Raw genomic sequence first — 16,883 nt, forward strand, 5'->3', positions numbered from 1 at the left:
CCTCCATCAGGGCTCTGGTGGTAGGGAACTGTTGCTTCCCTTCGAGGGTTCACTCCACTCTTCTCCCTTGGGGACTTGGAGCCACGGGGGACCCAAGTGCCGCCACGGGGGACCCGGTGCCCCAACACCTTCTGCATCGGCACCACGTGATCCGGTGTGCCTAACTCTTCACCCTTCGACCGGGGGCCCCTTTTGCAGTCTGACTTTCCTGCTTTGCCGCTGCTGTTGTCTTTCCCCCCCCCCATCCTGGAAGGCCCGATGGCTGGACTCCTGGGGGCGCAATATGTTTGCCTCAAACAGTGCGGCTCTACGTGTTTTGGCTAGGGCCACTTCTTGCTTGTGGGACTCGGCGGAGTCCCTTATGTCTGCCGCCTCTCAGGAGGGTGCTTGTGTGGATTTGAGACATCACGTCTTGGAGGGTCGGGAGCTGGCGGTGTTTATCCTTCACTCCGCTCTGGACATCTCGGAGGTGTTGGGTCGTGCCATGCTTCTTCAGCTTCCCTTCATCGCCATGCCTGGCTTCAAGACAGTGTGTTCCCGGAGAAAGTTCGCGAGCGGCTGGTGGACCTTCCCTTCGATGGTGCTCTTTTGTTCCATGCCCCTGCGGACTCGGCCACCCAGAGGTTCTTGGCGGGGCTTCGTCCTCCTCCCCCTCCTTCTCCTCCTCAGTGACCTGTGTGTTGCTCTGGTTCTTGGAGCTGTTCTTCCGTTGGGGCGGGTCGCCCCGGTTGTCTGGCTGAGGTTGTGATTCTGTTGGCTGCTGGCCAGCCATTTTTGACTGTGTTTTTCCTTTGGGTTTTTTTTATGACATGCTGGGCCTGAGATTGGGCCTTCTGCGTTTCCCCTCTGGCTGCTTGATAGGCCTCCTGTGGGGTTTTTTCCCTTTTTTTGTTGTCCTCTGCTGCAGAAGTTTCTTCCTAAGAGGTTCCCATGTCTTGGGATATGACATGCCCCATGTGGGGCAGGGTTGGCTGTTATATAGCCCTGGTATGTGCTGGGGAGGGTTGGTCGCCTGTGAGCTTCTGCGCTTCGTGGCGTTATAGTATGTTGCGGATGCAAACTTCTTCTTCGCCCTTTTTTGCTTTGAGTGTTCATTCTGTGGAGTCCCTGGAGCCTGGCGGAGCTTGCCAGTGCCGTCCTCTTGTTTTTTCTGCACCATTGTGCCTTTTTGGGGCTTTAGTGGGACTGCCATCCTGCCTTCTCCACTGCTTCCAGTGGGCTTTGCTCTCGGTTTTGCCTCTCCTCCCTGTGGGGGGGATGGTCCCTGCCTTCTGGACCCTCTTGCGGGCGCAGTTTGTCCCTGCGGGGTGTGGGACGATTCTTCCTGGGTGACCTTGAGTTCCCCTTTTTTTTGGCTTCCACCTGCTTCTTGCCGCCAGCGCCATCCTGTCTTGGATTGCCTTTGCTCTGCCTCTTCTCCTTGTAGTCTCTAAGTTGCTCTTCTCCTTCGGTGCTCCTTTCCTTTCCTTGCCTTGGCCTGGGCGGAGGTTTTGTTACCTCACGTGGGCATGAGGTGTGTGGCCTCTTTGGGCGGAGGTTTTGTTGCCTTCCGTGGGCGTGGGGTGTTTGGCCTCTTTGCGCCTTGCCTTGTTTCCTCTGCTGAGTGAGGACTGGCTATTTTCTTCATTTAGTTTTCCCTTGCCTGGGGAACTGGGCTCCTCGTCCGGTTTTGGACTCTGCCCCCGGGCAGTCTTCTGTCCTGCCTGGGTGGGTGGGGTCCTCTCACAGACCCTCATTCCCCTTGGGTATGGCTAGGGTATCTATTCTACGTGAAGGAATCTGCGGCTAGTAGTCTCTATCAGATGTATGAGTTACTTACCTTCGGTAACGATGTATCTGGTAGAGCCGATTCTAGCCGCAGATTCCTTCACGGCCCATTCTTCCTCCCCATTCTGCGAGGGCTTGTGATTTGTGGGTGGCTGAGTCTTCTATGAGTACATTCTTTGCCTCTTTCTGTCAGGTTGTCCCTTTTTCCTCCCTGTGTCACGTGGGAGGATAGGTTTGTTGGTACTTCTGGCTCTTTGCGAGCCTTGAGGTTGGGGTCTTTTGACTGTGCCTCTGCACTTGTTCCTGATGGGGGTTGTCATACTCTGGGGATTCCTTAGTTTTGTCGTTCCCTGTGTGTCCCCGACTGGTTCCCCTTCCTAGTCTTTGGTTGGGGTTGTAGCCCTATTGCACGTTATCGTGATATTTTTACGTATGTCCCTTGTCTCTGGGGGGCGGGGGGGGTCTGTCTCTGTACTGGCAGGGTTGCTTCTCTGTTCTTATTCTTTCCTTGCCTTTGGGTACTATAGTGCTGGGCACTGCTCTTTATGGTGTTCCTCACCATTCCTTTTTTGGCTATTTCGCACACTGTTCCTATACTCTCACAGTTTTGTCTTCTGGCTCTGAGTTGTGGCGCGGAAAATTTCTCTGAAGAAAACTGACGTAGGTGTGCCGGGGTGGGATTTATGTGACCTCGCTGACTGCACGTGCGCGGACAATGCCTGGGCGGAGTCCCGTGATGCCGTCCCGTCGGCGCGCAGGGATGCTGGGCAAGAAAGTTTTCCGGATCCTGTCTCACGCCTGGGGATAATTCTACATGAAGGAATCTGCGGCTAGAATAGTCTCTACCAGATACATAGTTACCAAAGATAAGTAACTCGTACAATAATAACTCTCGTTATCATTTTATTTTCTCCTACTAACGCAGCTTTGTGTGAGAGGGCGATGGCAGGAGAAAAGTGGAAGCACCCTCCTCAGTGCACAATGACTGCTTGGCTGGCCCTCTCGGGACTGCCAAACCATCTTGTGCACTTTGCATGTTCTCTGTGAAGGTTGCCTTATAGCCTGGGTGGAGAACATGCCCAGGCTCCTAGTCAGCATCTGAGCGCGGAAACACGGTGCTCAGACCAATCACAACACTGCTAAGGCAGTGTTGAGATTGGCTGACTGGGAGCCTGGGAGTGCTTCCTGTTCAGGCCAGCGAGGGAAGACTATGGAGGAGAGACGCGGCGAGAAGGTACTTTTTATTTTAAAAAAAATGTTTTAACTTTTTAATACCCGCTTACTCCGCCCCTGCCCTCCTACCTCCGATCTGTGCTGGCTGCCGCTGCCTGTAAGTAGTTCTCCTGTGTGTAGCCCAGCCCACTGAATTAAAAGTTTTAAGCTTGTTGAAATAATATATGTATACCAATTGAAAAGTATGTATTTGAGAGAAAATGTGTGTACTTTCTGAACTCAAATGCTGATGTTTGCTGAAAAATTGTGAAATTTCCAAAATGTATTTAAACTGAAGTTTGAGTGATAAGTCATGAAGCGTCGGGTAGGCTTGTTACTCATATTATTACTTTGGTGCCAGCGTCTTAGCAGCATAACAGTCTTATTTATGCTTTTATCTAGGCAAAGTGTCCTCTCCATTTGTACATAAAACACGTACCCAGATTAGGCAAGGGTAACATCCATTTCAAAGCGCACCTATTTCTTCAACCATCAACAAACTATCAAATAACTTTTTGAAAAGCACAGTTTTTCCCTTTTAATATCTTTTACCTTATTTTTGTGTGTCAACAAGTGATTAATGTACCAGAATTGTTTGTAGTTATTTTTCTAGTTTTTTTAACCATGCAAATGAATAACATTATTCTAAAGTATGTCAAGAAAGGTACTGCAGACACCTACTGAATTATTAGTGCTGTCCAGCAGCTAATTTCAAGTGCGTGGTTTAAAGTTAGTTTTATGTGGTCTACAGATTATCACGTAAATGATGCACGGGTAATTTACCAATCTTTTTCCAGAACACTAGACGCACATTAGTAACTCCTCTTCACAATTGCCACTATTTTGAGCAATGACTAATAGGCTCTTTCATTATTATCAAGCCTTTAACTCCAAGTATATTCAATCCACTGTAACATCCCATCCACCAGTACAGAAAATAGTCATTGGATACAGCAGAAGGGGGATATGTTGTTCCTTTCTCTTGGCTGCTCCTGAACCTCTTTACTTCAGGCACTGATGGGTCATGTCAGGCTTAACGTAATCCTGTGGATGTTTTTTTCCCTCTGATTTGATCCGCTCAGTAGGACCAATTAAATCCTCTTGCAACCTCCTCCTGTTTCTAAACACAACCACCAAGTGAGGTCTCAAGCCCTCTCATTCATTAGAAGGCCCACCGTGAAACCTTTTTCCAAGTCACCGATCATTTCATATGTATTCAAATTTGAATACAGTATTCTGAATGTAGACTGACTGGTACTTTGCACATAGGCGGCGTCCATTCTTTCCCAGTTTCCACACCTTGTCCATGGGAATGCAGGGTACAACATTCGCCGCTTTAAAAGCTATAATAGGATAAAATGGTGTGAGTGTTTGTGTGCGTGTGTGTGTGTTAGCCAAACAAATTATAAATATCGTTTATCTAAGTAAAGCAACTCCATCGTCCACGCCTGATCAGGAGCCTCGTTCACACAATGCCAGATGAATTGACACGTTATCATTAAAGTTTCCAGAATAATTGTGCTATCCTAACTATGGTGTTGACTTCTTCTTTTCTTCTGGTTAATATTTACACACAAATGTGCTGTTGTATTGTTTAATTCACTCTGGTACGCATTCTAAATTAGTTTACACCCAATATTCCAGCGTATTTAAGAGGTACAAAAGGATTGTTAGCTTCATAGCATGTATTCAAGACATTTTAGTGCTGTGTGCTAGTTTAATGTGTGTAATGGCAGTAAAGAAATGTGTATTTTTGCCTTTTGTGTTGATTTATAGCCCCTTTGCTATCAAAGAGTGACAGTTTATTTAGTAACAACATAGTTATAAACGCAGTGCTATTTCGTGTTTTCTTTCAGCAAGCAAAGTTTCAACCGGTAGATCAGCTAGTTGTGGATGAGGAATTTCCAAAATGCAGCATGCTGGTAAAGTGCACACGGCTTCTGAAGACACTTCATCACGTGACCGAGGAAAAAGGTATACCATGCATGATTAAGAAAACCTAGATTTTCTGTGGATATCACTGCCCCCGCCACCTCACCCTGAAGGACCATAAAATCCTACTAATCTCTTATTCAAGTGGAAGAGTTGTCACCCAATTATTCACATAACCAGCGCTCATATAGATGTATAGATATATATTCCAAAACACACATGAATTAAAAAAAAAAATATTCTATGAAAACTGATATATCAAAGTTAGAAATTAATTTTTTCTCGTGATAAACTGCCTCATCAGCACAATCTTTTAATGCGGTCAGTTCAAAGTAGTGTGGTAAATAAAATTCCTTTACCTGGACTTAATTTGATACAGAAACATAATAAAATAGCTCAGTAAAATGAGAGGCAGAATCCGTGGTATTAGAGGTTCGGAATGGGCTTTATTCCAATAATCGATTATAATCGGTTGCTCCAAGTTCCATCACCACGGGGGTTCAGGAAGTGAAGTACATACATTATTGACATGAAATGACTTTTATAGATCATACATTACAATGAAGCGAATACAGTAGGCGTAACAATTGATAAGGAAAAATGACGATTTGTCTGCGTAACCAAAAATGGGTGGAACAAGGAGTAAAAAGGAACGTAATTGGTTATGATGTCACATATAGGTGGATCTATAAGATAATACTTGGCATAGATGCGCGCGCAGCAGCATGACGTGTAATTGACGTGTAACTAGGGGGTGAAGGGGGCTTGACATTTAGCTCTACATGTGGAGACAAGAAGTCTGGGGGGTCAAGTCAACCTAATCCCAAATCATATCTAACATCCTATGTTTAAAGAACTATGTTATCCATAAAAGAAGGACTCTCGGACAGAATCTGTTCTATACTGACTGTGTGTGCGTGTACAAGCGTCTAAGTGTCTACACTAAATGCGAGGGGGTAGAAATATTCCATGGTAACAGGACTATGAATTACTTGCATGAGGACAGAGAAACCGGGCCTTTTGCTTGGTAACTGGAAGAATGTTTACTTAAACTACTAGGCAGGAATGCATCGGCTGAGGGGGAAGCAGATAATTCGAAGGTGAAATACAGTTCTTGGCAGAGAATAGGCTGATGTCAGGCTTCGTGAGCCGCGCAGAGAATGAGACAAAGTTCATGGTCACAGATGCAGGCTCAGACTGGAGCTTTCAGAGGCAGAAAGCAAGAAGAGTTTGATAACAGAATCAGGGCCTACTTGCCTGGACTGCAAAATGGAATAACTGAGCCATATAAAGCCGGTGGCCTTTCGTACTTAGGAATGGAATATCCGGCCTATTCATGGCGGATCTGACAGAGGACATGTTGACGGTGGACGCACATGTATTTGCGTCTTCATAACTGGAACTGGAGGGAACATACATGTACTTGTGACATGCACATAGAACCGTTGGGGTCCAAGATAGGGGACATAACTGACCAGAAAAATCCATATTTCCACATTCCCTCCTTGTCCCCTACTTGCCCGTTAAGAGATATCAATCTTCATTAATCCATTGATCTGTTCATATAACATCATTTGTTCTTCTTTCTTCTTCCGTGACGAATGAAATCTTGGTGGTGGAATACACGATGTGGCACACAGACCACAGATCGCTGGTCCACATTGTAGACATAGACAGCAACTGAATAGTATGAGAAGGCCAATACCTAGGAAGGATAGAACTCTCCATCCCCAGGCTGATATCACACTCCAAAACCAACTGGACCAAGTCCAAGTGCCTGGGTTCTGGTGTATCTGGTTTACAATCTTATGAAGGCGAGTTATGGCTTTATATACTGATGGCGAATTTTCTGGTATGAATACGCAGCAGCTTGATCCGATGACCCTACAAGCTCCGCCCCTATCAGCCAGGATGACGTCAAGGACAAGACGATTTTGAAGCACAACAATCCGCATAGCAGACTGCTCTTCTGTTAAATTGCCTAGGGCGGAAATAGTTTCATTCACTACTGCTTCAAGGGTTCTAGTTAATCTACGTATCAGTTTACTATTAGTAACAGTACCTATATAGGGAAAGATGCCTTTATTGAAATCTGTGTATTTTTCCCATGCTGTTTCAGTGTAATCGACAATTGGGAGATCTCTCCGCTCTCTGTTGTGTACTAAATGAATATTTCTGTAATAATCAGGAGGAGCTAGAAAAACAGGTGGCAAAAGGAATGCAATGTAGCAGGTACCATCCCAATCTAGAGGTAGACGCATATATGCAGTCTGACCACATATAAAGTAGGAGTGGTGATAAGCTCTAAATGAAGATTTGCCTTGATCACTGAATTCTACTATAGTAGTGCATTTACTATGGCCCATATGTATGGAACCAACCTTTCTTACACATAATTCCCCTTTTGCTGGGAATACTGACATGGTGGGTAAGACTAGTTCAACTTCGGATATGACATTTAGAATCATGGGATTAGGTGTAAAATTACCTAATCCATATACTTCATTTTCTAGATCAGTTCCTGTTCTTTTGGGGCGACCCTCCTTGTCAGGGTAGCAGACCTTGAGTAAAACTAGGTTCAGATTTCCCCATACCCACTGATCTTGGTAAACAGCTGTGTCTGAGTCTATGGAATTGATTAAACTAAACCATGCTCCACAGGAGCCATTATGTGTAAATGGGTGTGGAAAGAATGGCAGGACTCCTTCATAATTCTGATAGGGAGGGAGCCGACCACACACCCAGCAATTGGTGGCATTACTAGTCTGATGGGAATGATGTAACATACTAATGAAAGTGTTATTACGCAGCGCAAGTCTATAAGATAATTCATGCGGAGGTAAGTCACTAAAAGAATGTTCTGCGGTAACATTGTAAATATGTCTAGAAATAGGGTAATATATGTGCAACAATATACTTGCAGTAATTATTAAAAGACTCAAGAAAAACAAAATTAATAATGTCACTATACAGTGGCTACGCAGTGATTTACAATACGCCTGTCGTTTCATCATTTTTCGCGACTGTCCATGATTCAGGTCTAGAGGATACATGTCAGAGACAAATTCAACCGCTTCACCTCGGAGAGGACTTAAACAATCAAATTGTCTGACGTTCTAGGCCTCAATTTTACTTTATAGAGTTCGGTTTTAGTCCTTTCAACCAAAGGAAGTTTTGAATCAGTCTGTGAGGGAGTGCAGGGCACAATGTCTATATCCGAGGATAGTCCATGAAATTTCTTGATATGACTTGAATGAATCCAGCCCTTGCGGCCCTTGATCTTCACGGCTGTCCTTGTGGTCAGCAGAACCAACTTGGGTGTCTTCCACCTGGGCTCCAGCTGAGTCTTTCGGTCGAAATTTCTCACAAATACGATATCACCCGGAACTACGTCATGGGGTTTCACCTCAGTGTTGTCGGGAAAGGCTGCAGCTACCTGTGAACGACAAGATTGTAGTGCAGACATCAAGGAAGCCAAGTAATCTGTCAGCATATTACAGTCAACATCAGTTATTTTGCGTGGTATAGGCGTCCCCCACATATTTGGTGGTCTGCTGAAGATCACCTCATACGGGGATAGCCCTGTTCGAGAGTGTGCTACCATTCTCATGTAAAAGAGTGCAACTGGTAACGCTACTACCCAGTCGACACCTTTCTCTCTGCATATTTTGGACAATCTGATTTTCAGTATCTGGTTATGTCTTTCTACGAGACCTGCTGCCTCGGGGTGTCGGACACAGTGGAATTTCCACTGATATCCTAACAGAAGTGAAACATGTTTCATTAATTCGGATGAGAACGGCTGGCCGTTATCTGAGTAGACAACACGTGGTAAACCGTATCGTGGGAAGAATTCTCGAACCAACTGTTTGGCAGTAGTCGGGGCAGTGTAATCTGAAACCGGGTATGCCTCCGTCCAACGGGACAGAGCGCAGACGACTACGAGAACGTATTTGAATCCTCGACATCGTTCCATCTGGATATAATCCATCTGGAGCACTTCAAAAGGGTGATCAGGAGGATGAAATCCACCCTGTTCTACGGGAACGCTTTTTCCTGGGTTAAACTGACAACAGATCATACAGGTACGGACTTTTTGTTTTGCTGCTGCTCGTAAATGTTTATTGAACCAAATGTGTTGAATGCTGTCTAGCATAGCTTTTTCTCCGAGATGTGCTGGACTATGTGTAGTGTTAATTATAACTTGGACCATTGAATCAGGAAGGAACCATACAGACTTTTCCTTCATCATCCATCCTTGGTCCGTTTGGATCCCTCCTAATTCAGTCCATTTCTTTATTTCGTCTTGTGTAGCATGTGTCTGTATGTCAATTACGTCAAGAGTAGGATCTTTAACTGTCATACAATGTGTCGGCATCGGGACTATTGTCTTTGTCATGTCGGGGGTTTGAGTTTGAGCAGTCTGTTTAGCTGTTCTGTCGGCTAGATCATTGCCTTGGGAAATGATATCAGTAACCTTCGTATGAGCCTTACATTTCATAATTGATATTGCAGTGGGTCGATGTATTGCATCTAATAAAGCATGAATGAGGGGTCCGTGCTGAATGTGGGCACCGTGGGAAGTTAAATAACCTCTCTCTCGCCACAGCACGCCGAAGTCATGTACAACTCCGAATGCATAACGTGAATCAGTGTATATGTTGACTTTTTTTATTCGTGGCTTGAATACAGGCTTGTGTCAGAGCGATGAGCTCTGCGGCTTGAGCTGACAAAGTATTTATACGATTAGTTTCAATGACTTCAGTATCTGTTGTGACTGCGTAAGCGGCCACTAACTCTCCTGTACTTGTTCTTATACATGAACCATCTACATACAATGTCAGGTCTGGGTCTGACAATGGGACATCGGTTAAGTCTTGTCTAGGTTTCGTCGTTATTGTAATAACTTCAATACAGTCATGAGCTAGTGGGTCTGTTCCGGTTACTGGCAAAAGTGTGGCAGGATTCAATGTGTTACAGCGTCTGATTTCTATGTGTGGCTGAAACAATGTAAGTTCGTACCCTGTAAGTCGCGCTATAGTCAAGTGTTGTGTTTGCGTTCTATTTACAAGAACCTCTACTGCGTGTGGTACTTGAACTGTCAATGGATGTCCTAACACTATGGCATCGCTTTGTCTGATTGCTAAAGCTGTCGCTGCCACTGATTTTAGGCATGCAGGCAAAGCCTGAGCTACGGGATCTAATGTACTAGAAAAATAAGCACATGGTTTGTGTGCTCCTGCTTGTTCCTGTGTGAGTACTGACAAGGCAGTACCTTCGCGTTCTGTAACAAAAAGTGTAAACTGTTTTCTGTAACATGGTGTTGCTAAAACAGGTGCTTGACATAAAGCTTTCTTTAAGCTTTCAAAAGCTTGTGTATGTTCCTGAGTCCAAGGGAGAACAGTCGATGTGGCTGCCTCCTGTGTTGTCAACTGAATGAGTGGTTTTGCTAGAAATGCATACTGAGGGATCCACTGCCTACAATATGAAGTGAGGCCTATGAAAGCCCGCACCTCCTTTTGTGTCTTGGGTATTGGCATGTTAGCTATTAACTGAATGCGGTCCGGTGTAAGCTGCCTTCCCTCCTTGGACAGCGAGTGTCCAAGATAAACAACTCGCTGGACACAGAATTGCAGCTTAGAAGGGGACACCTTGTGCCCCTTTTCGGCTAGAAATTTTAAAACTGTCAGTGATGCTTTTTCACATTCTGGTTCGCTTCTTGCGGTGATCAGCAAATCATCGACGTATTGGAGCAGAGCAGTGTTAACTGGCATGTGGATACTATCTAGTTCTCGTTTCAGTGCTTGGCTATAGATGCTGGGGCTTTCTGTAAATCCTTGAGGTGCGCGTGAGAATTTAAAGCTACGTCCATTTAAACTAAATCCGAACAAATATTGGCTCTCCGGATCTATTGGGACGCTGAAAAAAGCATTCTTGAGATCAATTACAGTAAAGAATGTTGCTTCGGAATCAATGGCTGTCAGTAATGACGAGATATCTGGGACCACAGGGAATTGTGGCACAATGCATTTGTTTAACTCGCGCAGATCAATAACCAATCGATAGACTGGCGGGGCCTTTGGATCTGTTCGTTTAAGAATCGGAATTATCGGTGAATTACATACATTGGAGTCTGTTTCCACAACTACTCCTTGGGCAATGAGCTCGTCAATGATTTGTAGTAAAGCCACTACAGCATCTGGTGGTAACTTGTATTGTCGCATTCGTGGTAGCACCACTCCTGCCTTTAATGTGACTCGATATGGTGTAATATTCATGCGTCCAACATCAGCAGGGCCTTGTGCCCATAGATGTGTAGGTAATGTCTGTAGTCGGGGATCCATGTCTCTAGACACATAATGGCCTTTAAAATCACGTAAAAACAACCTTACTCCTTCCGGAGAACAACATATTATGGCTCCTAGAGCTTTCAACGTTTTTATTCCTAGCAAGTTTTCTGGACATGATTTAGTAAGCAATAAATCTGTAGTTCGGGTCAGAGGTCCTATCGTAAGTGGAAGTGGCTGTGATACTTCATTAACAATAGGTTTTCCTGAAAAACCAAGGGAAATATTCTGTGAGCCTGAGAGGGGTGCCCCTGGAACTTCACTACGTTTTATGGTCGTTCGACTTGCCCCTGTATCGAGTAGAAATTTTCTATCTTGGCCTAATAATTTACTATGTACATAAGGTCCTTCTTGATCTACAGGTATTTCAATAAGGGGTAAGTCAACTTCCCTCTCTAGGCTAGTTCATGCGTAACGCTGATACTCAGGATATTCATACTGTGCGGTCTGATACATTTGTCGTGTTGTTGTCTGTGTGGCAGCAACAGGCAACGGTGGTGCAGCTGGCACAAACTGTACTGGCTGTTGTGCGGCTGGCATGGCCTGGGCATGCTGCAGAGCTCCTTGTTCATTCTGATCTTGTCTAAGTGGCCGTGATCTTTCTTGTGTTTTACCTATGCTGATATTATGTTTCAAAACTGGACAATCGTGTACGTAATGACCTGGCTTTTTACAATAATTGCATGTCCCTTTTACAGGTCCTGCTGAATCGGAATGTGTCATACCCTTTTTATGTCCTTCAGCTGGAACTGTCTGGGAAACTAGCATTTTCATTTTCGTGTCTTTCATGCGTCTGTGTTCATGTTCTTGTTCCTCTCTAATTCTATTGTGATGGTACTGTAACATTTGTAACATTTGTGATGGAGTGTTACCTTGCCAGGTACTCTCGAATTTTAATACTCTATTCTTTACTGGGGGCAGGGCATTTTCTACTAATTTTGTTACAAACAGATGTGGGTATGATTCGCTACTTGCTTTTATGCCACTATTTATACCAAAACATTTTTCAAATCGGGCATAGTAATCACTAGTGTCTTCATCTTGCTTCTGTTTACAGGCTGAAATTGTACCCCAATCTTCCTTTTTCGTAGTTAATAAACGTGGCAGTACCTGTACTAATAAACCTGGTAATGCCTTAGTTTTATCCCCAAGTCCTGCTCCTGCAGTTCGGGCCTTTTCTTCTGCTTCTAACACTGACCATTCTATCTTTTGGTCTCCTACCTCCCACTCTTTTTCCTTGAGTTTCTCATAAATACCAGCAGGCATCAATACCTTTAATATTGTCATAATGTCGGGATAGGTATACTCTCCCATGAGTAACATGTCCTTAATTTCTCGGTGAAAACCCGCTGGATCTTTGTCATGACTGGGTACCACTTTTTTCATTTGTAACAATTCTATTTTTGATATGGGCGTATATACAAATACGCGCTTAAACTCGTTGTCCTCGCCTTTTATTGGGTGCACTTCTCGTAAGGGATTCTGTCTATCCATGTGATACGTGGTTCTTTCCTTGACGGGTAATGAGACACGGTCTGAACATACAAAAAGAATATACTGCTTTCTTGATTCTAGAATTTCTTTAATTAATTTAGTACCTGAACCTCTCCATTTATTCATAAGCAATTCGGTCAATATGTCAGGTAAGGGACCAGGGTCCGAATGCTGACTCCGATATAGTATAATGAGTTGTTGAATCATATAAATCCCAGCTAACCTCTGTTCGTCTGGGGTGAGATTCAAAAATGTGCGTGCTACTGTATCATCACTATATTTTCCGGGACTGTCCACCCAATGGACAGCTGCCCTGGCTAAATCTTGTTCATCCATAGAATCGAGAAAATGATAACCCCTTCGTTCTTGGAGTAGTTTGTCGGCGGTTTGGAACGAATGCTCGTTAGACCTTATATTAATTATAGGTATTTGGAAATTCCTGTTATTATCTGGACATATCGGACGTATCGAGTCAGTAAGACATCTATTACTATTACAAGATCTTCCTCTACCTACATAGGCTATGGTGTCCGACTGTCCTGTGGGCAGTCCTGACCCTTCTTCCTCGCTTTGTTCGAACTCGTCTACCTCTAATCTCTCTTCGTGTAGGCGTTCTATTTCTTTACGGATCTTTCGGCACATGGCTATTATACAATTTTGCTTATCATGTCTACCTTCTGATATATTCTGGCTCCATCTGGTAAGAATTTGCATTGCTTCCGGGTCTACCCCCGGTCGGTCTTGATTTCTGATCACACAATTTATGAGGAAACGTAACAGTTCCCCCTGTATCTCTACTTTCTGGTATTCCATAGCTCTGTTAATACATTCTGGATCTCGCCCTGTTTGGACAAAATGATATATTTTATCTAGATGCGCAGTCATTCCTGGTAACTTCCCTAAATACACTGCGGCTCGTCTGATACGCAATGATGTCAGGGTCATTTCGTCCTCTTTACCGGGCACAGGGTCATATCTGCAATCTATAAGAAGTTCCTTCAGCGTACGGGCACTTATGAGTTTGGGTGTACGTGAATGTGCTGACTCTTGAAAAGTAAGTTTATTTATTCTGGGTGGCGTAGAAAAAATGTTGCTAGCACCTCCCGTAGCCCCATCTGGGGTGTCGGGCGTGAAAGGATTCGTCGAACGTGACACAGCAACTACAGGTGTGGACACAGCTATAGAAGTAGCTGTAGGAGCGGATGCAGAAACAGATGTGCTTGCCGGAACTTGTGACTCGATTTGTTGCTGTAGGGATACGGGCACTGGATCTTGGCGTTGAACCTCCCTGATATGCGGTCTATGTGGGGCGGAATTAGCATACTCGGGAGCTGCGTCATCTAAATATGAGGAAAGAAAAACATCTTCTGCGGTTCTAGGATGCCCCTTAGGATGTACCTTTATTGGGAACAATGGGGGTGGCAAGTCTTTCGGTATTTCTGGAGTAGCCTTAGGTAATCCTTCGGCCAGAAGGGGATACATACCATTCATAAGGGCATTTCTTTGCCTATCTACTTGTTCTGATTTCACTCGGATACCTTCCTCAATTAATAGATTTTCTCGACCTTTATTTGAACTCTCTTTATTCTTTTCTTCCTGTCTACGTGCTTTTTCTGTGCGTCTATGAGATTCTTTACGCCATAACTCAACGGCGTCTTTCTGTGACTGTCTGACCTTCCTTTTCCATAACTCTTCCTCAACTTTCATGATGCACTCTGCATCCCAGGTTCCCGCTGTGGGCCACCTCTGACTTTCTGGTAATCCCTTGGTGTAGTCTACCCATAAATCAAGAAATAATATAGCGTCTAAGCCATGTTTGTGATACATAAAGTGCCCTGGAGTGTCCCTAGGAGGAATAGGAACGGCTTCTTCGAGTACCCCTTTTCTTGTAGTGATCTGTCTTAGTTTCGAAAAGAGCGGCATATTGGCAACTGATCCGATACTTAATCTTGAACACACTTAATACAAAAGCACAATAATGAACAACCATTCATACCACAATATGCAGGACGTATTTAAAACATTTAACATTTAACATTAAACCTTTAACTGAAACAACAATGATGATCGTCTGCATAACTAATCACCAAGCTTAATTCTTGACAATAACTAGATACTTCGGAATACTTGATATACTGCTAAACAGTACAGATACACTGCTAAAACAGTGCAGACCGGATTTGTGTACCCAAACCCGTCTTGACCGGCACAACCTATGTGCACGTCAGAAATGCCTCCCCAGTAATGGTACTCACCGGGTAGCTTCGGAAACGGAAGGCCTCGGAAACTGGACTTGGACTGGACTGGACTCGACTCGACTCGTCGGAAACTGGACTCGACTTGGGACTTTGGAAACTGGTGGGCCTCTGTATACCTCGGATCTCGCTCTCTCAGCTAGGCTCTGGTCGGGATACTTCGCACTTCTCACCGCCTCGTCTGGGTGTTGATCGCAGCCTCAGTCGCCCCCGCTTGACCGGAGGGAGATACAGGAAATCCTGCTGGTACGCGTTATTGTCCGTCCAGCTGTGGCAGGAGACCGGGCCTGCAACTCACCGCCGGCGCGTGAGATGAGAAAGTGTCCCTGTTCGGGCGCCATTCATGTGGTAAATAAAATTCCTTTACCTGGACTTAATTTGATACAGAAACATAATAAAATAGCTCAGTAAAATGAGAGGCAGAATCCGTGGTATTAGAGGTTCGGAATGGGCTTTATTCCAATAATCGATTATAATCGGTTGCTCCAAGTTCCATCACCACGGGGGTTCAGGAAGTGAAGTACATACATTATTGACATGAAATGACTTTTATAGATCATACATTACAATGAAGCGAATACAGTAGGCGTAACAATTGATAAGGAAAAATGACGATTTGTCTGCGTAACCAAAAATGGGTGGAACAAGGAGTAAAAAGGAACGTAATTGGTTATGATGTCACATATAGGTGGATCTATAAGATAATACTTGGCATAGATGCGCGCGCAGCAGCATGACGTGTAATTGACGTGTAACTAGGGGGTGAAGGGGGCTTGACATTTAGCTCTACATGTGGAGACAAGAAGTCTGGGGGGTCAAGTCAACCTAATCCCAAATCATATCTAACATCCTATGTTTAAAGAACTATGTTATCCATAAAAGAAGGACTCTCGGACAGAATCTGTTCTATACTGACTGTGTGTGCGTGTACAAGCGTCTAAGTGTCTACACTAAATGCGAGGGGGTAGAAATATTCCATGGTAACAGGACTATGAATTACTTGCATGAGGACAGAGAAACCGGGCCTTTTGCTTGGTAACTGGAAGAATGTTTACTTAAACTACTAGGCAGGAATGCATCGGCTGAGGGGGAAGCAGATAATTCGAAGGTGAAATACAGTTCTTGGCAGAGAATAGGCTGATGTCAGGCTTTGTGAGCCGCGCAGAGAATGAGACAAAGTTCATGGTCACAGATGCAGGCTCAGACTGGAGCTTTCAGAGGCAGAAAGCAAGAAGAGTTTGATAACAGAATCAGGGCCTACTTGCCTGGACTGCAAAATGGAATAACTGAGCCATATAAAGCCGGTGGCCTTTCGTACTTAGGAACGGAATATCCGGCCTATTCATGGCGGATCTGACAGAGGACATGTTGACGGTGGACGCACATGTATTTGCGTCTTCATAACTGGAACTGGAGGGAACATACATGTACTTGTGACATGCACATAGAACCGTTGGGGTCCAAGATAGGGGACATAATTGACCAGAAAAATCCATATTTCCACAGTAGAAGAGTCCATAGCAATCCACAATTTCCAGAGAGCAATTGGAACCAATTTGCAGCCTGTGAAAGTTTGATATAATGCTTGTAGCCCTTAGAAGAAAAGTCCATCGTAGAACCCAAAGTTTCCAGGAATGAGAAAAAGGAATTTCAGCACTAAATGCAACATTTTAGGAGTTGATGCGTGTAGCTTATAGCCAACACTTGTTTCGCAGGGTGTAGCTTATAGCCAACACTTGTTTCGCAGGGTGTAGCTTATAGCCAACACTTGTTTCGCAGGGTGTAGCTTATAGCCAACACTTGTTTCGCAGGGTGTAGCTTATAGCCAACACTTGTTTCGCAGGCACTCCAGCTTCTTCAGGAGTGATGGTGATTA

The 16,883-nt window shown here is 44.5% G+C and overlaps 1 protein-coding gene across 1 annotated transcript in view; it reads left to right on the top strand.

Annotated features, from left to right (window-relative positions):
* RNASEH2B (ribonuclease H2 subunit B) overlaps positions 1–16,883 on the top strand; it is a 247,040-nt gene that overhangs the window by 99,394 nt on the left and 130,763 nt on the right. Inside the window, exon 5 of the mRNA XM_085621944.1 lies at positions 4,836–4,953. Coding sequence (XP_085478070.1) covers positions 4,836–4,953 — 118 coding nt within the window. The remainder of the gene's footprint in view (positions 1–4,835; positions 4,954–16,883) is intronic.

Source organism: Triturus cristatus, chromosome 8 (assembly GCF_964204655.1).
Source record: "Triturus cristatus chromosome 8, aTriCri1.1, whole genome shotgun sequence".
Taxonomy (NCBI): domain Eukaryota; kingdom Metazoa; phylum Chordata; class Amphibia; order Caudata; family Salamandridae; genus Triturus; species Triturus cristatus.